At 40.0% G+C, this 22942-nt stretch overlaps 1 protein-coding gene across 1 annotated transcript in view; it reads right to left on the minus strand.

Annotated features, from left to right (window-relative positions):
- RXFP2 (relaxin/insulin like family peptide receptor 2) overlaps positions 1-11583 on the minus strand; it is a 36494-nt gene extending 24911 nt beyond the window's left edge. Inside the window, 9 exon segments of the mRNA XM_019474844.1 lie at positions 340-349; positions 901-972; positions 2008-2122; positions 3976-4116; positions 4908-5054; positions 6094-6142; positions 9761-9881; positions 10112-10155; positions 11346-11583. Coding sequence (XP_019330389.1) covers positions 340-349; positions 901-972; positions 2008-2122; positions 3976-4116; positions 4908-5054; positions 6094-6127 — 519 coding nt within the window. The 5' untranslated portion in view covers positions 6128-6142; positions 9761-9881; positions 10112-10155; positions 11346-11583.
- Between the last annotated feature and the right edge of the window lie 11359 nt (positions 11584-22942).

Here is a 22942-nt window from a genome sequence, read left to right on the forward strand (position 1 = left end):
TAGTTGAAGATGTCCCTGCCCACGGCAGGGGGGTTGGACTAGATGACCTTTAGAGGTCCCTTCCAACCCAAACTATTCTATGATTCTATGATTCTATGATATGAATTCTTACCCTTGGAGCTGTCCCTATTTTCATATGTAGACTTCATACATGCTAGCTTTGTATGTATGCCTTAATCCTATAAGAATTTATCTGACGTATAGGACTGATTGATTTTTTTGTTATTAACAACAGCCATATTTAAAAAAGACACAAGTCATTCTGCCTGACAATGTAATATATATGAACGCCTTCCTTCTTCATAACTCGATGAAGGTCTGACTAGTTCCTACAGGAACTTGGAGGAAGCTGTATTGAAAACTGTCCAAGTCAAATTCCAATAAAAAGGCCATCCTACTATATAAAGAACATGGAAAACACCACCCAGCTTGAAAAAACATGCACTAGTGGTCTGCGACAGGATTGACTACACAGGAGAATTTGCCATGTGTGCAGCTACTTGCATAATTTTGCAATTGGTTTCCATGGTAGCTTAGCATCAAAACAGAAAGAAAAAAGGGAAAAATTAAAAAGATGCTTTATTTAACCTTTTAAAACAGTAAGGTGCAGTTTCATGACAAAATGGTGGTATTTCTTATTAGACAGACTTATTTTCTGCTTACTATTTTTCTGTGGCAGGGAGCAAGACTAGATCTCTGTGTATTGCATACAAAATGGCCTGCATGTGTGCACATCTGGTTACACTGGAAGACCAACATGATGAAAACATGAATTTCAAAGGCAAATGCCGTGCTATACTGTTAAAAAAGTGACCACACGGGTGACTGTATATTGATTTTGTTCATTCTATATACTCCAGGACTCATGTAATAATTTAATAAACGACACAAGATACTCACATTTTCTTCACCTTTGTACACTTGCTGAAAACTTCATCTGGAAGAGAAGGGATCTGGTTGTGTGTGAGTGACCTAAAAGTAATTGGTAACTGATGTTTAAATTAGGTCTTAACTGGTCGGTGTTACAACTCTCAAAAATCAGACCTTACATCTGGGTGCAGCCGACACAGGGTCAGAGCCCGGAAAGGACTTTGGGCACATTCCATTACGTTACAATGGGTGCAGTACGTTGGTTGCATTACCTTGCCTGTGAAGCCTAGGTAACCTCAGCTTCTTTGCCATCTGTCCTTATTGTTTAAATCCTGAGCTGAAGCTTGAGTGCCCTCCTGGGATTAGCTGGGAGAAGACAGGCCTGCCTTTGGTCTGTTTGGAAAGTAAATGTACTTTACTGCTTGAAGAAGCTAACTGAAGGCCAGCAAACTTCATTGCCGAGTTTTAAGACTGGCTTCTTTTAAATATTTGCCTTCAGTGATCCAGACAGATCTTTGAGACTTTCTCATATTAACAAGTATTCAGCAATATATAAATTTTGACGACCTGTAGGACTGGAGCTAGCAAAATGAAATAGGGAGCTGTCAGTCATCATTAAGAACCAATAATCCTGAAATTCCTGCTTTGGTAACTTCAGCAATATTTGGTGGGTGCTCATTACCCCAGTGCTGGCTGCACAACCAGTGATCTTTACTGAGTGGCCGGGGGCTGACAGGCTTCAAGCAATAGGAATGATGAACGCAAATAGCATTCAGCTCACCTAATTGTAAACATCTACAGTGCAAAGTGCACATCTCAGCTAACACCCCAAGCTCTCTTTAGAGGAGAGAGGTAAATGTGTTCTGTGTGCAGTTCATATGACCTGTATTAGATGACTGGTTTACAGTGTTGACACATATATTTTGTCAGATGAATTCCAGACTGAAGTGGGCCTTGCAGCAAAATGCTCACAGCATTCACTACATACTAGTAAATCACCTAGTAAATATCCATAGTGCCTCAACCTTTTCTGCAGTCTCTGAATGCAGAGGGCCCATACTTGGTAGTATAGCACTATGCAAAGTGTGTTTAGGAATCTCTCTGTAAAACAGCTTTATGCTGGAGAGCAAAGGGAACTCTACTTATGGGAGGGTTACGTTACTTGAAACAAGTGGAACAGACTTTAAATTAACAGCAGCACATTCTAGTTCTGTTTCCATGCAGCTGCAACCTTCTGTGTGTTGGTGGAGACCTAGGAAAAGGAATTCTTGAATGTATGTCTTACATATGACCCACCAAGTACATCTGATCAGATGGAGTGTCATTTTGAGACCTCTTTTTAGAAAGGGATTGGACATCTAGATGCAACACCCCCAAATTACCTTAGTAAGGTTCACCTATCAGGAAGGCTATAAAACACTGATGCTGCACTTCCTAGGACTGCAGTGCTTTACATGTAATGAAAGCAAACGTAAGTAAAAAGTAAATCAAGTTTAATGTCCTACTGTCCATAAGCTACAATGTGTAACTGAAACACAACATGTACTTGATGTACATATAAATTTATATATACATACAAACGAGAACATCTGAGAAACCGCTGATGGAACAGTTTCCACTGGAGAATGCAGATTTGTTTAAGTCACTACACTTCACTGGGAAATTGGATGCTTTGATTTCAGTGCAGACCAGAGGGAACACAGCATCTAAACTTGCCTCTTGCTTGCCAAGACACTGTCCTTGCTTTCTGGGATTCAAGGGAAGGGCTTTTTGGGTACCCCAACTTGGCAGTCCATCTGAAGAGCTGTCCCAGAGCTGTAATACTTTGACTGAGCTGAGGATTTTGTGTTTATGACTCTTCATCAGTAGGCAGGAAGAAATATTTTAGAAGGGATCAACATAAAACATTTCAATATTTTAATTTTTTTTTTTAATGTTTCATAGAGAAGCCTTTCTTTTTTCTTTTGTTCCTGAGTGGGATGAAAACAAATACTGACTTTCCAAAAGTTTCCAGAAATGTAATTACCATTTTCCTGCAACTTTATAGAACTGCAACATGGCACTAACAAGGAAGTTCTGCATTGCATTACTTTGCTCTGCTCTGGTATGCATGTAAAAAGCTCTGGGAAAGTAAAGGAGTTCCCTGAGCGCATCTAAAATTCCAGATATCTCTATAATTATAGTAAATATAGTAAATGCAGTGAAAAGCCTTAGAAGTGTAAAATAGTTTAAGAATATTAATAAAGGCATTAGGATTAAGTTAGAATTATTCTGTTAAATCCAGATAATTAGGCTTTCCATGAACAATATTAAAGATACCTGCCTATCCACTATTATCTCCTATAAAAAGTGTTAATGTTTGTCAGCTGTACTTTAAATTGTCTATCAGCTTTTAATGAAAACCAGAACATTAATGCCAATTTGTCTGTGGGGTACATGTGTTTTCTTATATGGGATAGAACCAAAAGTAAATCTTCAAAGAGATTGTTTTTATTGTCTTTTCTGCTGATTTTTAGTAGCAATTATAAGCCCAAATTAAGAAATCTCAAGTAAATTGAATATCAGAAGTGTACCAGACTATAAGCATGGCACTATAAGCATGAGAGAAATCTAATGTTGATGCAAAATATTATTAGCAGTTGTGTTGATAAAAAGAACTGAATGCTATAGTAGAATGATTAATGTAGTAGAGAAACTCATACTGCAGCACATGGTGTAGCATGGAGAGTTACAAATTATTTCCAGTGAAAAGCTACAAATGATAATGGAAGTGTTCTAGGACAAGACTGAAAGTCAGAAAGTGACTCAGTAAAAACCAGAAAGCTTAGACCAGTTTCAGTAAATGAATATGTTTGGTGATCTCAAATTCCAGGCAAAACCATGGAAAATGATGAGAACAGATCATTACTGGACCAACTAAATATATAGGCAATTGTACAAGTTATATGAGATTTGAGAGAAAATCAGTTAAAATGTATAAAGCTTAGACATTTTTTTTTTTAATAGATTGGCAGAAGGTAGGAATCTCTATTACATATGGAGAATATCAGTCTTTGGGGCAATCAGTGTTAGCAGTACACCAGAGTGCAGTTTGGAGCTAGTAACGGCACTGGTATGTAGATGAACGGTAAACAGGAAAGGTGCAATGTGGAAAGGCATAAACACAAATGACCACATCCAAAGATGGTGGCTGAGGGGTGATGGTAATGAAAAAGGAAAGAGGCACAGGAGGATGATTTGAAATACCTAGAAAGAAGAAAAGGAAGTGAAAGAGATGCAAGAACTTCACTACGAGGCAGGGAGGGAGGGAGGATACAAAGTGGGAGATCACAGTGGTGTTGACACATTATCTTCTGACCCAACATGATTCAGAGTCACAGAAGAAGTCAAATGTGATGTAGAGGAAATCATGCTCCAAAATAGGGATCATTTATTAGCCAAAAAAGGAGATTGGTCTCATTGATCTGACTTCCTCATTGCTCTTTTGGATTGAGAGTGGGCGTGGAGATCAGTAAGACAGAGAGGAATGGTAGTGTGATCACCACCGAGTGTGTATATGCTTATGCACATATACCAACATATGTATAAATCTAAGACTCTTGCAACACTTGAAATCTTGAAACACTTGAACAAGAATTCTTCACTTCTTACTGTAGAAAGCCTTACTGAGCATAAGTACCCCTATTTACGTGCAGGAGTTCGTGCACCCACTTTGAAGGATTCCCCACACAGATATGCAGTGATTACCCATTGTCCACAGCAGAGGATAATATAATAGGGATTCTACAGGAATCTCACCACTGGAGTCTGCCTGGGGCATGCCGTTAGACACCCTGTCAGTTTTCTCTGCTGACCAGCATGGTGTAATTCCCTCATTCACCGAAGAAAAGAAAATATTCAATTACATTGAAAACCCCAGACTTGTCAGGCTTGTGGATCATCTGCCGACTATTAGTGATTCAGTGTGTATTAGCTGGAGGAGCGCATCCCACAACCAGATTTTGTTTCTGTGTACTTACAGATGTTGGAGTACTCACCACAGTTCTCTTCCTCTGCACCATTCTCACAGTCATTTATGCTATCCCAATGAAATGCCTGCGGGAGGCACGTTGTATGATTTCTGCATGGAAAATAACCCTTTTGGCAGACAACACCAACTGAAATGTCTTCCACCAGCCAGGATTCTGAGAAAATATGGGAAGACATTTCCTCTATAGCAGAGTACGTTTCAAATTAGAGAGGCCTGATAAAACCACAACCACAGCATGCAACAGAATATTTTCATTTTTCACTTTAAAGTGCATTGTATGTCATTTTAATTCCGCCACTTGCATTACAGTGTCAGCTACAAATGGCTTATCACCACTGAAATTTAGAAGAGACAGCTTAAAGTTTCTGTTTGTTTTTCTTCTCTCTTTCCCATCATCTGCAGAACACATTACTGGCCAGAAAGAAATTTATCAATGTACTTTCCTGGTAGACTGATTCCTCGAAGGTGTGAGCGTTAAGTAGCAGAACCCTGCAGCATGGCCGGGGATGGACAGGGAAGTGGTACTCGGGTGCTCCTGGCTGGGGGAAATGGAAGTCTCATGTCAAGAGAGGACTTCCAGCTGGAGCATGTGGAAAGCCACTTCCCATGCTGAAGGCAGCTGGGCAACAGGGAAGTGTCTACTTACACGTCAGAGAGGTACAACTACTAAGAACACTTATTGCACACAATTACAGTAAAATGTTTGAGCAATTGGCAAGTCAAATCTTGGTATGAATCTGCAAAGTTGGTCTCGTTTATGGCTTTTGGGATTTTTTTTGCAATAATGCAATTACATTTATAGTCTTCTAAATCACTCATTTAGACAAGATGTTCAAAACAAGAGAATAGTTTTTATTTCCTCTATTGGTGCACACCACAAATGACTGGTTTTCTGCAGAACATTTGCAGGAAATCCGCTCTATTGTTTCATTACAGGTAGGGAGCATATGTCCATTTGCAAAAACACTTCTTCCCTTTCACAAAGTTTACAGGAGCTTTTATGGCCAAGAAAAACTCATGAAAGAATGCTAAAACTGCAAAAAAGCAAACCAAACAAAACAGGAAAGTTCTCTGTATCAGAGCTCATTCTGTTTTTACTCATTAGCAACGTCTTTGAAAAGTGAAGTTCAAATTTGACAAGGCAAATTTTATTATAATCTTAGTTGAACAGGTAGAAATGTCTATGGACCTACCTTGCAAAGGCAGACATGCTGACTGTAGACACATGAGACTCCTATGGGACTATATACAAGATTAAAATGAAACATATGGGATAAAATTATAGGGAAGAATGACAGAAACAAAGTGAAGTAATCCAATTCCTATGAGGCTGATGGACAATTAGGGGCTATATAGTATCAGCAAGGATGGAAAGAGCAGAAATTCAGCTAAACAGTAATCTTTAAAAACTGAGTATGTTTTATCCAACTAACACTGTCCTAATAGTACTGCTTTTTGTATGATGCAGAGCATTGAGGTTGAGACACGATGATAGAAGATGAAATACATAGTTGATTCCAAACTCAGGCTTGAGATCCAAATTAAATTAGTTTTGGAAATCTCACCAAGATATGCCTTGCCTTTTAAGTGAGATACCTCTAACATTCTCTTGCTGCAAAACTTAAAAGATGGATGAAGAAGTTTAGACTAGCTTTTCTGAAGGCTTTTGTTGGGATCCACTATGTGGATAAAAATAGGTAGTTTAGGCTGGTTAAACTATAGATCTTTGTATATCAGTATTTTGAACAATGTTACGATTAGACTCTGATAGTTTGCTGTTTTCATCAAAGTCCTTATGGTAGTGCCAGTATTTTTAGTTCTAACTCATTTTTTCATATATCAGATATTGCACAAAGGTTGGACTGGAAAAAGCTTTCTTTCTGTATTCATTCAGGGACAGAAAAAGCATTTTTTCAAAGTACATGTATATGTTCAGTATGGCCTGACAGTCCCTTTTAAAGAACTGAGTGTGTCTATGACCTCTCAAGAGAAGCAAAGCTACAACAGAATGCATGTGGGGTAGCAGAGCTGAAAATGAACCCCGAGTCTCTCTTCACTCTCAGCATTCAGTTAATTGCCCTTGCAGACAAGAAGCCAGCTATTATCCAAACAAGAAGGGCTTGCTCTTTTAGTTTTCTCTTTGAGCCTCTAAATTCATTTTAACTTGTCCTAATTTGCTCTTTTATCAAGCATAGTGCACTTACTGCTCTGACGGCTGCAGTTGTTCCTGACACACTTTCCAGTAACGCTGCCACACAAACAATGGTCTCATCTGCTGGGTATCCACATTCTCATCAATGTCTGCAGTATTATGTGGAGCAGTTCCATAAGACTCATGATTTACTACCCCATGGACAGCACTTTGGCTGACGAATAGATACAGATAGAAGTGGAAGCTTCGCTTTCAAAGCAATAATGCCATAAAAGCAGTTCTTTATTCACCAGGTGATAAAATTCAATCTTCAAATTTCTGCCTATGATGGAGTTGCTCCTTCTCTACTTACGACTAGATTTCCCCTATTTCTCACCATAAATTTCTGAGTGGCAAAAATCGACCAAACCATATCATGTATTACTGAGGATCAGCTAGGTTCACGCAACATGTGCACAGTTCTCGAACATGTCACTGTTACTCGATGTGCTTTAATGAAACAAGTCTATAAATTGATTGCAAACTTGGGAGTGCAAGCAAGGAATGTTGTCTCTTTCAGTGGCTGCGGTTGTAAGAACAGTTTTGTTTAAAGCAGAAAAACTGAAACATTCTCTGCAAATGTCCAAGCTGTGCAAAAGCTCTCCTTTGCAATAAAACAGATCCAGAGATTTCAGCACTGGTTAAAATTGGTTTAGTGAAAGCCCCTTGTTGAATCAATACTGCTTGGAGCTGTTGTAACACGCATAATTAAGGCACATTTCAGATGATAACAGAATATATATTTTTGATCCTATTATTACTGCTCCCAGTTCACTGTGAGAGCAGACAGGTCAGTTTGCTTTACTTAGCTTCAAAATCACTGAAATATTACTGACTGAGAGCTCAGTGGGAGCGCAACTGTTGTTAAGTTCACATATCACTTAAGAAGGAAGAGATGAAAAGAAAGAAAACAACCAAGTATGTCAAATGAATCATAAGCACTTAGAATTTGTAAAAATTTTTTGAAAATGGAAAGAGAATTCTTTACATTTCTGGATCCTGTTTCAGTGAAGACACACACTAAAACTTACACAAAATTACTTATTTGTGCACAGATCTAAGTTTTCATAACCATTCTTTTCCAACAATATGTTTTTTCTAGCTGGGAAAAGAAAGACTCAGTTTTATATCAAATTTTCCCTGGAAAAAGACCAACTCGATAGATTCAAACTACAGGTTGAAGAGATGTTTGATGAATTGCAAGAACTGTTGCCATAAAGCTTTGAAAATGCTGTGGATTGTCCACATGAAACAGGCATGTAATGCCCTGAACAGTGAGCAGGATTAAAGCAACAATGCAAATTAGATACCGCCTGTATGTGAAATTTCTAAAATCTGCAAAAAATGGCACTAGTCATCAGGTTTTCACATTAATCTAAAATGCGCTTGCTTTAGGGTTCCTGCATTTACTATGGTGACGGACTCTTCATCCACGGCGCTCCACAGGGAAACAACATCCCTGCACTCTCTTCGAAATGAACAGATCCTTTACCAGGTTATTCTTTTCCCTGGTTGAAAAGTGAGTCACACTATAATTTATGCTCAGTAGCTGTATGACACTTAAATATGATTGATTGTCATATTTATAATAGCTGTTTGGTTTTTTTTTATTGTCAGAACTGAACAACTCAACTGATCACTAGCCTGCATTGGTACTATTATTAAGGTCTGGACTGTAAATCCCTTCCTGACACTGAGAAGCAGTTACTCACTGAAGAGGTCCTATAGCTGCTGTGAACAGCAGTTGATCATAAAAAGAAAAGGCTTGAAATTCTGGATTTAAATATTTTATCTTTAAATTTGTCACGCGTAGAATCTCTAGGCAGTGATATAAGAAGTCTGAAACCGCTGTTAAAGATACCTATTCTCCCAGCTACATCAGAAGATCCTCCTGGGCTTATCAATTCAGACTGGTAAGACTTATTCAAGTGTTGAAATTTCAGTCACTGATGTTTTAGCACAGTTTGGCTAACTAGCATCCATTACAAAGTTACGGCTCTGATTTGAATAACCTTCTTCCCACTTAGCAGCATGTCAGTTTTGTTTCTCTACCATGCCTAGGATGCTGTATAATTACTTTCCATAGGTCTTGGCATGTGAGGATAATTGTGTGAAGTTTCCTTCTGGCTGGAAGACTTCGCGTCACAGCGGCCTGTTGGGGAGAGCTTTTTGGGGAATAAAGACAACAAAAGGGAGCTGTTTCTCGCCAGCCGTTAGAGGGCAGTAAAATACCATCTTTTCATACCGCATCAGTTTATTCAGACTAACTGCTAAGGGCGCTTTTTGAAGGTTAACCAGCCATTCAGGTATCAACTGAATTTATAATCAAGTGATGTTTTCCACTCTTTTGGGGTGGACTCATATATCTGTTCTAGGAATTGTAGAGTATATACCTAGTGAAGCCTAAACAGCCTATAATCGATACCCATTTTACATTACAGATATTGTCCTTGGAAACACGCCACAGATGTGGGTTTCCCAGATGTAACTGTGTCCTATGACATTCCCGAAGCTGCTATACTGAACATGTACACTTGTAGACACATTTAAGAGGAGAGGGCAAGACGGGAGCTGATCAGTTATTCTCTTCATATTTCTGTACCTCTTGGAATGCAGTTATGTGAGGGCTGTGAGGACTTGTCCACACAGGAAAAATCTTTTGCTTGTACCTGTGGTTATCCAAGGCTTTTGAGCTGGAACCTGTTTAGCATAGAAGCTGCACTGCCTTGGAGTGCCCAGTCATCTTGGGTTCAATCCCTCTCTGGAGCAGTCTGAACTAGTCAGGTTTGGCTAAAGGGAACAAAGATTTTGCTGTTAAACCAAGATAATTTATGGCAAAATTGGTTCAAGCCTTATTGTCTACTATTGATGGGGAGTATATGGAAAAAGAAATTTGAAAGAATGGTAAGGTGGATATTTATATTTTTTATAACAGTTCAAAATAAATAAGATACATTTCATGGTGTGTAAACAGGAAACATAGTAAGGGATGCTTCGGTAATAAATTATTTCCAACTTACGTTTCTTCTAATCGAACTTGTGCCAATGAAAGCAATATATTAATCTGTGTAATGAAAAGGTGAGACATTGTAAGGTTTTTATTAACCACATTGTCTCAAACCAAATGTTGGAAACATAATAAAATTAAGTTTATGTTAAAATAAAAACTTTACATGAGTAAAATTTCCTTCGGCAGTAACAAAACATAGTGATTTAAAAATAGTTATTTTTAAGTAGAGGATTTAGTAAAATTCAGTACATTAAAATACTGCATATTCCACTCCTTTGTAACAGGGTGTCTACAGAACAAATAATCTATTCTCTAATACTTATTTTCTGTCTCTAACAGACTGGCAATTTTGAAAATTTCTTCACAGCAATATGTTTTCTGTTTCAGTTTCTGATTTTGATTACACTATAACCTGCCCTTTATGCATTATGAGAAAAAAATGCTATTTTATTAAAGAACCTTTCACAAGCTTATACATTACCATTCGTGAGCTAATTACAGTGAAAACCATTTATTCACTTTTCTGTAATGCTTCAGGAATTACTAAGCATAAGAAAACTATTCATTATTAAAAAAGAAATTGTGGAAGAACTGAAAAGTCTAAATTTTGGAAAATTTGGGTAAATTCAATACTGTAGCTTCTACTTGTATATTGTTATATACAGTGTTTCTATGGGAAAGAACTTTTCTCATAGAAACAATCTTTTAATCAATAGTTTCTGAGATTCAAAGTGCTCTATCAAATCTATAATTCTAATTTTAATATGCTGATACTGAAAGGATTTTCTTGGCCAAATTACCATAAATTTTGTTGCAGTAAAGAAATATTTATGAAAATTCAGTTGCTAAGTTAAATGCTTATTTTTTTAACCTAATATGTAGAAAATGTGTTATAATACTGGTGTGAAGCTTGCTGTTTACAACAATGTTTTATTATGTCCAGTACTTTTTCAAAAAGCGTCAGTTTATCCTTTAGTCTTACATTCGACGAATTTCATTTCATCAAAATTTAGAGTAACCTGGTTGGACAATTCTGTCATTTTATGAAAGCAAATTTCCTCATGTGCTGTAAACATTTTTTTTTCCTAAAAATATGTTTTTCAAAATCATGTAAATGAAAATTCTGTACTGATTCCTTGCTTTAGATGAAATTCCTTGTTAATTCCTTAATGTAAATGAAATTTCCTTACTGTGTCCCAAAAGGCAATCAGGTTTATAAAGAATTAAGAAAGAAGCGGTCTTACCTTGGATTTCTAACAGAGGAACAAAATGGAGCAAAATAGCATTGCTGACAGTCTGAAGTCAGTAAGATTAAAAGAAGGGCAATAGTATGTTTATGGCCATTGAGCAGTACTTATGCTCTGGACACTTTAGTAGCTGCTCTCATAAAGAAATCTCCAGTTCAGCTATGTGTGGCATTAAGCATGCTCACAGCCTGCTGCTTCCCAGCTCTAAAGGAGAAGTGTCTCGTCACCCATCAGGTTGTTGGCAATTATTTAAACCATAGTAGCAGTTTTGTCTGGCTTCGGGATTACTGCTGCTTTCATCTGAGAAAGAGTGTAAGGGATTTTGATTTTACTACATTCGTAACTGATTTCTGATTTTGGGTTATAGGAGGTGTTTCTTTTCTAATAATAGTAAGTGACCTTTGTAAGGGAGATAAACATCTCTAAACAGTTTGTTGTTATTAGATTGCAACTGGGATTACAAAGCGAAGACGTCAGTTTGATTTTTTAGTTACAATGCCATCTAAGTACGAACATCCAAATACTTAAACATGTAATCAAACACTGTGTGGCGTTGGCCCACTGAACGCAGTTGCTTAGTTGTCTCCAAGAGTGATTTCTGAAATAGCAGTTTCTCAAAGAAAGATCATTACCCCTTTGCCCTAATTATTATTCTGGAAAGTTAATATATTTCTGCCCCATGTTATGGCAGCCTTATATGTGTCCCTCACTTAATGAAAACTTTTTTTCCCACCAAAAGAGGATACCACAGACATGTAGAAGATCTTCTGCTATACCACTATCTGCATTTAAAATTATGCAGGACAGACACATTGCTCTAACATTAATACATCATTTTGTGTAAGTTTTCAGTGCATTTAACTAATATGTGTGACTAGTGTCACTGTGTTCTTCCATTATATGTTTTGATTTAAATGAGGAAAACAAATGCAAAAAGACAACAATGCATTTCTATAAAATCTCACCAGAAATTATTGATCACTTTTGTCTAGAATACTTCAGAATACATGGGCTAACAGGAGGAACAAAAAAATCTCCAGAAATAGGGACTACAAAATGCAATGTTTAGGGGTGGTCCGCTCCGTAAGATACAAAAAAGGCCTGTCATGAATTAGCCAGTGTTAAAAGGCCAAACTGCTGTTCACATCTATACAAGGCAATGAACAATTAAAATGAGGAGGAATACTCATACCAGAAAGTATTTGACTTCAGTAATCAGCAATATCTGGGATACATTTACCATCCCAGCCACTGGTGCTCTTTATATTGAATATGGGAGGCAAATGAAGGTGGGAGAGGGACATGGCATACTTACACCTATATTTCTTAGTGCTGTGTAGCACTGTAGATTTTCCGCACTTTCTGAAACAGCAGATGCAAATGTGCACATTTGCCAACACTGCAACATGGAAGGTGATTGAAGTCAAAGTTGGTGGAAAGGTCTAAAGGCTCCTGGCCACCACACTAAAATTACATGTATGTCTCGCTTGGCACTGTTTTTCTCTGTTTCTGTTTTCGATATACTGTCCACCCAGGCACTTGAAGAGTTCCTAGCCTAAGAGAAGGGATGGATGGCACTTAGATTCAGCACATGAAAATGAAAAGTACAACTGAGAACAGTAGTCATGCAGAATTATGTGGGGATCACATGAAGAAGTGAAATAACATTGGTAAATGTCCTTGTTTCTTGGCATCCCATTCCTAGCCTGTGCTCAGCAAGTTGTCTGCTCAGAGGACTGAGATGCAATCAGCTGCAGGTCACTAGCCATAAAGGAGCAGAGCTGCCCTGCTTCTCACTTTTCTTTGGGACTGTGCTACAGATGACACACAGGGGCCTTCTTGAGGCCTTCACAGCGGTAACAGAGATAATGCCTTGCCCCTGGTACAGGTGAGACTGATGAAATCACTAGTAGACTTTTATGCCTCTGCTTACCTGTCATCACATCAGTGATGAAAATGACAACTACCTATTACCAGAAGGTCATGGCTGATTTTGCTGTCCTGACGCAGAAGTCTGGCTTACAGCTCAGTGTAGAAGATCCTGAGTATAAATTATTTGAGCCAGGTACTTACTTAATTGCATTTTTAAGCACTGCATAGTACTAGGTAGACAATACATTCGGGCTAAATGCTGGTCTCTGCATGGGTGAAATAAGTAGTCTGTGTACAGCGGACTTCTGTAGACATCTCAGACCTTTTAGGTGTCTTTTTGTGTAGCCAGATACTCATGACTACCAACATTTCTCTTGATTCTACGTAATCTCCCTTTTCCCTTTTCAAAGCCACATGTAGGCAGGGAACAAGGGAAAAAAAGCTACTGGGGACTGAATACACCTCTACCTTTGCATCCTAAGAGCTGGTGTTCAGAGGGGGATGCAAAATAGCAACATAGGACTGTGTCCAGGAACACAGATATATGACTTTTGAGGTCAGTAGTTCTTAAACTACATCCTGGATATGAGGGAAAGGTGTGGGCTGAAGTCAGCCCACAGAGGACGTGCAGAGGAAGCCTTTCCCCACTTGATGGGCCATCTAGATTGCAGAGGGTGTTGCTGGGAGGCTCAGCAGCTAGGACCTCAGTCCTGTCTACTGCTAGCACAGAGGAGAGAGTAAGATGGTTGAAGTGATGCAATGTCCTGAATTGGAGAAGGCAGATGCAAAAAATGAGCCAACTGGAGGTGAAGAACAAGAATCCAGAAAAAAAGAGCATCCATCAATTAGAGTGTCAACAAAGACAGTGGTTTTGCCAGTGTTCCCAGGCACGGAGAGAGCATGGCAGAACTGAGCTCATCTGCAAGAGAGGATGAGCAAAAGCAAGGTGCAGGGAGGACACTGGTATAAAAGCAGTGTGTTGCTCTGGCATGAGTTGGTTGATGAGTGCCAGGCAATGAACTGTTTGCAGATGATGAACTGTGATGTGCCCCTCAAGGTAAAAGTGTAAGAGAGTGCTCAGGAGGATAAGGGGAGATATTGAGGAAGACACTTGATAAAATGGAAGGAAGGATGTCTACTGTGAATGTTAGGCATTTCATATTGAATCCCTGAAGCAAACATGAGATTCCTTTTGAGGAATTAAACCTCCAAGATGAGATTTAAAAAAAATGAAAATGGAAACTTATGACTTTAAGCCAGTCCCTTAACATTTTGGCATCCATCTAGTGATGTTTGAATGTTGCTGGATTGGGGCCACCGCTGTTTGTTATCAGGCTGTGAGGAACAGCTATATGTTTCTAATTATATTCTGTTTGTTGGCTAATTAAAACTGGCATCAGGAAAGTGGCTGCACTGTCACAGGGAGAAATTGTTTCTATTTCTATTTTAATCTTTTAAAAATAGAAAACAGATGTTTCCTTTATTCTCTACTGCCAAGCTGTAAGGGAACCCCAAATAAGAAAAGCATCCCTGACTCAAGGAGCACTGTAGAGCCCATAACCATGGCAGGAATAGCGGTGTGGACAGGACATTGTCTTGTGCAGGGTTTCTAGGTTACCGGAACCAATTGATTTTGGTCTCTTGTTTTCCCTCATTTAACTCTGTTTTCTCAGTGTGTTTTCTCACATAACATTGTTTGTCATGTTCTTGTGATGTGACTAGAACTGGTTAGAGGTTTTAAAGAGAAAGCATCAAGAGTGTTGATTTGCAACCGGTGACTTTTTTTCTCAAATTTGTATCAGCTACACATTAATCCAACTTAACTCCCTCCAACACTTTCAATATGCTAGCAGACTTGCAGGCAATGCCTCATGATTGTTTTCCCAGAGAACTGTAACCTTTCAGAAGAAAAAATGTCTTACCTGTAGTTAAAATTCTACCTGCAACATTCACATTATGGAGTTTTCAGAGTTAATGAGTGCACTATCAGGTCAGCACTCCTTGCAAAAGACACATTCCAGAGTGCTGTCATCAGGTACTTTTCTTGCTCAGATAGTACAAGACTGGCTTAAGGCATGCTATAACATTATGTTGTCTGCAGTGTTGTGATTTACCATTTTAATAACTCTTTCCATGTGCAGGGAGAGCGACTGTTTTGTTTTCATGCTTCACTATAGTCTGATCAATGTCCTCTTAAAACTAGGTTTGTTTGCTCCATTCCGTTGTAGTTGTATTTATCTAGTATGAGTTGTTTGAAACCCAAAAGGTAACACTGCTTTAGGTAAATGGGAAAGTAGAATAAAACAGTGCTGAAAATGATACATATATGAGTGATTTCTGAAGAAGAAAAATTTAATTCTCATTCACTGTTTTCAGGAGTTACATGTGGGGAACCTTTTTTTCTGAGATGTCAAGAATACACTCAAATAACTGCTTACCAGCCACAGCAGGCCAGATTACCAAGTCACTGTTTCCATGAAAGCCAACACAAAATTCTAGATAAAGCCTTTGTAACATCAGACAAGGGAACAAGTGAACACCCTGACTCCCCTGAATGCTGAAGTGGCTAAGTTCATTGATTGTCCCGTCAAAGGTTTTTGAAACCTCAATTCATGGAAACGGGAAAAAACCCAAAACTGTTTTTGCCTTCACTTAAAAATGAAAGCTACAGGATATAAAAGTGAGTTTGTTGCATGTTCAAGATGCATATTCATTTTTGGTATATCCAAGAAAGCAGTAAGAGACACAGTGCCATTGGGACTTTTAGATCGTACTCCTTTGTAACTGACAACAGGTGTTGTCAAATAAAACTGGAGTCTCTGTTGAAATTGTTGCTGTTGTATGTGCTGCATTTTATCTTAATACAAATATGGCATTGCTTCACAGCCTCAGTCATTCCAGGTTGAATTGCTGCTTGATCCTTTAAATACAACTCCTATGTGCAATTCCTGCAATTCCAAATACGAGCATCAGCGTTCAAAGTTGTGTTTTAGTGTATCACTGTTTCAGGAATAACGCTTGAGAGGTGTTCCCATCTTCTTCAGTTGCTTATTCCTTCCTTCACTTCAGGGTGCAACTGCAGCAGCTGTCTGGAGGTTACACTGTACAAGCAAATTGTTCCAGCACCACTGTGCTGTGCTGGCAAAGGCCTCCATCAGTGAAGCAGTGGTAAGCTCCAAAGCTTCACGCTGCACACTTAAACCTGCCAGGTGATGTGCAGAGTGGCATGCACTCAGTACAAAGGGAATTCTCTAGAATTCATAAACATGACTATACAAGACCACTGCTTATAATGCCATAGCAAATTGGAAAGAACTACTTATCAGTAGACTGTTAATTTGACCCACAATTCAGTGCTATGTTTCTTCCAGCCTCATTCTTATAGTTGACTGAAAAAATAGCGTGTGGGGATCAAGGGGAACTTGCATAAGAAACTGGAAGGAAACATCAATCTGAGAAGGTCGTTAATATAAAGGATAACTCCACTGGTGAGACACAGAGGGCTGGGAGGGCATGGTTGCCCACTGCCCCGTGTGGGTTGGTCAAAGCTCCCTCAGGCCCTGTTGGGCTCCTTCAGCTCCACCCACTGCCTCTGTGACTGAAGCAAATGTGGTGAGGGGGAAAGAAAAGGCCACTGTTTAAAAATAACATTTCACAGAAGAAAATATTCAGTCCTCCATCTCCCTCCCCCACCAATCTCCTTCAGAAGGACAGGCTTTCTGCTAGCCTTCCCCAAAATGGTGCCTCACAGCTACCAAGAGCTCCCTGTCTGGGCTGAAGCTTTTGGGCCTGCCAGGGCTGCGGGATGTGGATGAGCAGAGCCATTCGGCTGCAGCTGGGTGCCTGAGCTTTCCCTCTGCTTCCCTCAGTGCAAGGCATCTCCTTGGGATGGGCTCTGGGCACCAAGCCAGAGGTCTGGCAGCAGCCTCCTCGGTGGGTCGCAGGGCACTTGGCCGGAGAGGACAGCTTGTTGCTGTCGGTGAAACACAAATCCAAGGCAAGCTCCTGTTAAGCTTGCTGGTTGATTAATCTAATCAAAGACAGTTTGAACACTGTCTTGTTAAAAAGATGAATTATCTGGCATTAATGCACCTGCATGCCCGAAAATGCATAAAATGCCGTCCCTGTCAAGAACGAGAGACAAGGTCCACACAGCCTTTGTGATACCCCTGACCTGAATTTTCGATATTAAATATAGAACTTTGCAGTAATGTTTGTGACAGCCATATGCATAAAAATTCACCAGAATCATGAAAAAATAGAGCTTGAGGAATTAGAGCTGTCACCTAACCTGAAAGGAGGAATAAAAGCAGCGCTTGTGCTTTTCGTGATGAATGATTCACACAGCTGTTGTCAGCCCTTTCCTCGCCCCCACCAGTAAACATTTCAAAGTTGCTGCCTAGCAGAAGTGCAGTTGGCTACAGACGCTGCCCACAAAGGCAGTGGAAATGGCAGCGGTTTCATCTGTGAGGGGCTGAAGACCCTTCCCACTGACTGTGAGAGACTCCCACCCTGCATGGTCTGGGCTGGCAACGCTGCCCGTTCCAGCTAACAGGGGACAGCTTATTTGACTGCTGCAATGACACACGAGAGTGGTATCCACAGCCAGGGACCTCAGCCAGGAGCAGGGTGAGCTGGGCATGGGGACCTCCTCCCGGTGAGAGACGTGTGGACAAGCCCACAGAGCTTTTCAGTGCAGCAGATACATGGAGGAACCGGTCAATACTCACAAGTGTTCCTACGTCTCGCTGAAAGAAAGCATTTGTCATGTTGTATTTTTAGTGTGATAAAGCACTAACTGTGTGCAGGGAAACATCTTGCTGTGAAAGGGAACTGCATGGAGGTGGTGTGTTTGAAACACTCCTTGGTTTCCTGGTACACAGAAAGGGTCAGCATTTTCTTGTTTTGCCATTCTGGTGCTTTCATAATTCTGTAGGGTATGTGTCAGCTAATTTATAAATGCTCCTTTTGCTCTGCTATTTTATTTATGAGTATTGTCTGCACACCTTATTGCTTTGGACCATCTCTTGTTTCTGAGGTGCTTCTTAGGGATAATCAACTATACATCCATTTACTTATCCATTAAAATAGCCAGTGATTCACCTCTATCTCAGGCTGTGTTAGAAACTAAACATTCTCATAATCTTTAATGTGACTTGCTAATCTAAGTAGCATTGCAAGCTCCCTATTTTCCTTTATGGCTTTACCTTCAGTTTGTAGACAGGAGATGACAGTGTCTCTCCAGTGTCCCTCTGCTTCACTGTGGGAAGGGCTAGACCAGGAGCGCAGCCGGGTCCCAGGATGACATTGGCCTCAGAGCTCCTGCTGACTTGCTTTATCCCATGCTCAGCCAGGACAGAGCTTGTAGCACCTGACCTGCCTGGAAGCTCAATAGCTTTAGGGTGGTAACTCCTAACCCAGGCTGTAAGAACAGGGATGTCTGTGTGGCACTGTATTGTGAGAAAAAGTCCAGAAAAGTCCTGAAAGAATTAGTAAAATATGTCTTTAAATAGATTAGTGAATGTGCTATCATTTCAGTGCTAATTTTCTCTGCAATTTTTCCAATTTATTTCATGGTCTAGATTTTTGTTACTCTGCTCTCCAGCAATTTCTTCATCTTTGTAGCCCCAAAAGAGTCTGTATATTCCTTAGTAAAAAGCAAGGCCAAAACCAACTTGTCTGCAGCTGTCTTTGAACTCCTTTCTACATCTTTTATCACTCTGGTAGCACAGGACACTCACTGACTCCTTTCTAGGTTATCAATTTTTATGCCTTCAGCTATTAGCTCATCATACATCTACTGGACCAACCTGACTTATTCATCTTAACACCCATGTTTTATCCCTGTGCCAGTTCACTTTACCTAGATTTTTATATAGATTTTTTTTTTAAGACAGTTGACACAAATTATTCGGATATTGTTCTTGACTTGATTTCCATTGAGTGCATCCAGGAACTCCATGGAGAACGGGGATCTCAGGGAAACTGAAGTTTCATTTGCATAAAGACAGGGCTCTGTTAAAGAGTGAATCCATAGTGGTTTTCTGTTGGTTATTTTCAAGGAAAAAGGATTCTACAATGGGTAGTCTGGGAGTTAGGTGGTTTCTTCTCCTATTTGTTTTGTAGGTTTTTCCGTTTTCTGTAGATAAATGATACAGAGTTTGTAAGAGGAATGAACTTTGCTTACATATAGCATTGTACACTGTAAAATCGTCATCTTGGACATGGCACATCTACCAAACTGGTGCAATGCTGTGTATTCCTTTAGGAGATTTTTTCCAAGTAGTGATTCTGGGAGATTGGAGAATTGAAAGGGAGGTCTGCTAATGTTTTCCTCATCTTTCTCATGGCACTACATGCTGCCTATTCTTTCACAGGCTCTAGTATCTACATTGTTCAAATTCAAAATTACTGAGGTAAGATGCCAGCTTCATTACACTTCAGCCAAAATTCTGATAAAAAGCCCTGGCGTAGCCCATCCATTTTGTTGTTTCCAGAATGATCACGCAGTAAATCTCAGAGACAAATTGTTACTGGCCAGGAACACTCAATACCTGTATTGCAAAAGCATTGCATATGAAATATGGCTGCATCAGCACCTGCACACAATGTGCTGTCAGGAAAAAAAATCACTGTACCCTCAGTTTTTATTGATGTGTTCTTCTGTTGTGTTCTTGGTGTTGGGAGACCATTTTTGTGCTTCATGCTCATGCTCGCAGGGCCTGGAGCACTTGGTCAGATGTGTGGCTGTGGTTAGATTTAGGGCTGGAGCAGTCCGAGACCCCCCTCTCTGTGCCTGCTTTTTCCTGCCCCTCTGGCTGCTTCTGCTCTTGGGCCCACAGCGGTGTTTGCAGTGAACCAAGCTGAGGCATGGCTCCAGCTGAAAAATAACCTGGCAAAAAAGGAGCGGGCAAGTTCCCTATTGCAAATGTCCACACAACCCACAGATTGCTTTGCCAGTGCAATGGGAGAGCATCGTAAGGGTGAGGTGGCCTTCACCAGCTGGCCCTGACAGCAAGAAGCAGCAGCTGCCTGGCTCACCTGTAACAAAAAAAGGGATCCCAGTAGGGTAAGCCCGTGCTGTACCAATCAAGGTATTTTGCTGTGTCTGGCCATGCAGTACGTGAAAGACCTGGGCTGAGGCTGCAGAGTATAGGAGCTTTTGTGTTAAAAGTTATGCTGTAAGCTTGGTTTGTTAAGAGACTTTAAGTCAGGAAGCAAAACTGTTAATTAATTAGGAGTATTCACAGGCCCCCAATAGATGTTTTATTCTTTAATTAATTGCTGTGTTACCAGGCTGCTCAGTGAAGGTGAGGTTTCTCCTTAAGGCCAAGCTGACCTGATGGTGAGCTGGCACCTGATAAACTGGTCTGGCCCCTCTTCTCCGACTCCACAGTCACATCCCCTTTGTCATGCGAGCTCTAGCACAGGATAGTCACTCTGCAACAATAGTTTTCTGCCAGTTTAGTTTCCTTCATGAGCTCAGTGCTGGTCTGCCAAGCACCAGGGAACAGGAGGTGGTGGGAACATGCAACCAGGAGCAGGTAGGGGTAGACAGGACAGGCTGTTCCTGCCAGAAGTCACCATAAGATCTTCCTCTGGTCCAGAGATCAAGAATTATCAAACAAGAAGGGGAACAAGACCCTTAGCACACTTTTTTAGCCAATCTTTGTTGACAATAAGTAAGAAAAAAAAAATCATTTTCTGTATAGTGGGAGACAGAATGTGACAATCTGCAAAGCAGCAGAGGAATGCTGGCAAAATTGTGAATGGCCCGTTTTCTGAGTGAAATTTGGGCTTGCCCAGGTATTGCAGGGTGGATGACGACTGTCCCCATGTATGCCACTGACTTTACTCCATTGTACAAATAATAGTATGGAAAGGGCATGGCTTTTATGGGAAGCTGACTGGTCAGCAAGGGGGGGAGGAAGACAGATGGGGTGGCACTGGCACATCCAGAGGTTCTCTCTTGTACTTCCAGAGCTGCAGGTAGTAAGCTCCCTCCCACTCCTCCAAGGAAGGGGTCAGCTGGCAGGAGGAACTAATTTAAGAGCTACCCTGTTGTCGGTATTTCCACAATGCAAGAAAAGCAGAAATAGTTTAGGCCCACAAAAACTTTTTTCTTTCATAGCATTATTGATAGTGTCTAGCTTGTAGCTTGGTCTTCAGTTTGCTACACTGAAGTGTGAAGCTCAGCCAGAGAGGTGACGTGCTGGCGGACAGCCAAAGCCCAGCCCTCAGTAGAAAGTGTGAGCAGGTTGTGGGATGTGAGCTGGGATTATTTGCAAAATAACTGGGGGATCCAGAGCCTTGAAAAGTCAGTGGAGATGTACAGATTCTGCTGACCCCCATTTGGGAGTTCCTAAATAGGTGGTGATGCCCAATATCCAAGACTGGATTATTTTAATTTTTTTTAACATTACATAGTATGTAAGCAGGTAAAGCTGAAGCCTGCTCTATCAATCCCGTGCTGAATGTCACATCATCCATCACTCGTAGTCAGAGCTGATTAGGTAGAGTCTTGTAAAAGCGTTTTTGTAAAAGTACTTAAGGATGCGGTGGCTGGAGACCAGCCAGGCCTGTAGTGCCTCTTCCAGTACATTACATAGCACACAAAGCTCACTCCCCTGTGCTGAGCCAGAGGGGGCCTGTGAGCATCTTTTGGGGCCTGCAGCTCCAGTTTGGGGATTTGCTTGTGTACCTGCTTTGCCTGGCAGAACCTGTAAAGTAGTATCCAGTGAATGCTTCAAAATACACAAGCATAGGTTTACTGACAACTGGAGAGCTAGCAGGTCAGAAGAACAGTTACTTGCTGGATAACACAAAAGAGGACTGTTAGATGATGTAGAAATATTCAAGACACGCTGGTGTTATGATAGGTTTGTTTGAAAGCTGGTCTGTGACTGTTAAGGGAGAAAAATGCCCTCCCTAGTACCTGCTGCTGAGCAAAAAGGTTTATGCCATACCCAGTGCGTTATACTGTGCAAATGGCATGCAAGAAGCCAGAAGAAAACCAGAGTCAGAGAATGGGGTGAACCCAGTGCTACAGTACTTACAGTAAATAAAAAGAGGGCTGAGGTTAGGTATAGTGAATTCAAAACCAAATGTAGGGGAAATGGTGTTCACTACACAGGGAAAAACGAACTTTTATCCTCTGGCTGAATTGCTTCAACAAAAGCTGCTTTTTTCTTAGTTAAAAACATGTGATATGAATCACAGTAATGATTCTCCAAATATTGTATAAGCTATTTGGTTTACTGCCAAGAAGGAATGTAATGAAAATTAAAAATAGAGATATTAAAACAAAAAAAGAAATCTGCATGCATTACTGCTGACATTTGTTGAAATAAGAAGGGACATGAAAAATTATATATTGATTTTGTGAGTTACAACAGGAAGTGAAATACAATCAAAATGACACGGGAGAATATTTTTATGGAATATGGTAATAAGTGAAAACATTTGTGACATTAACTCAAAGATAAGAAATATTCAAAAAATTAATGAAGGATTTAACACAATAGAACCATATGCTTAGATTTAAAATGTAATTGTCTACAAATGTAACGCATTTAAATGTTTTAAAAATATATTCATCTGAAAACAGCCGAAGTTGCCAAGAAACTGTGCATAACTCACAAAGCCCCCCAGGCACTACAAAATGGAAATAAAACATTGACAAAAAATATTTTTGTATATTTATACACTGTCTTTATGGTAAT

Source organism: Aptenodytes forsteri, unplaced genomic scaffold (genome assembly GCF_000699145.1).
Source record: "Aptenodytes forsteri isolate BGI_AS27 unplaced genomic scaffold, ASM69914v1 Scaffold155, whole genome shotgun sequence".
NCBI lineage: Eukaryota > Metazoa > Chordata > Aves > Sphenisciformes > Spheniscidae > Aptenodytes > Aptenodytes forsteri.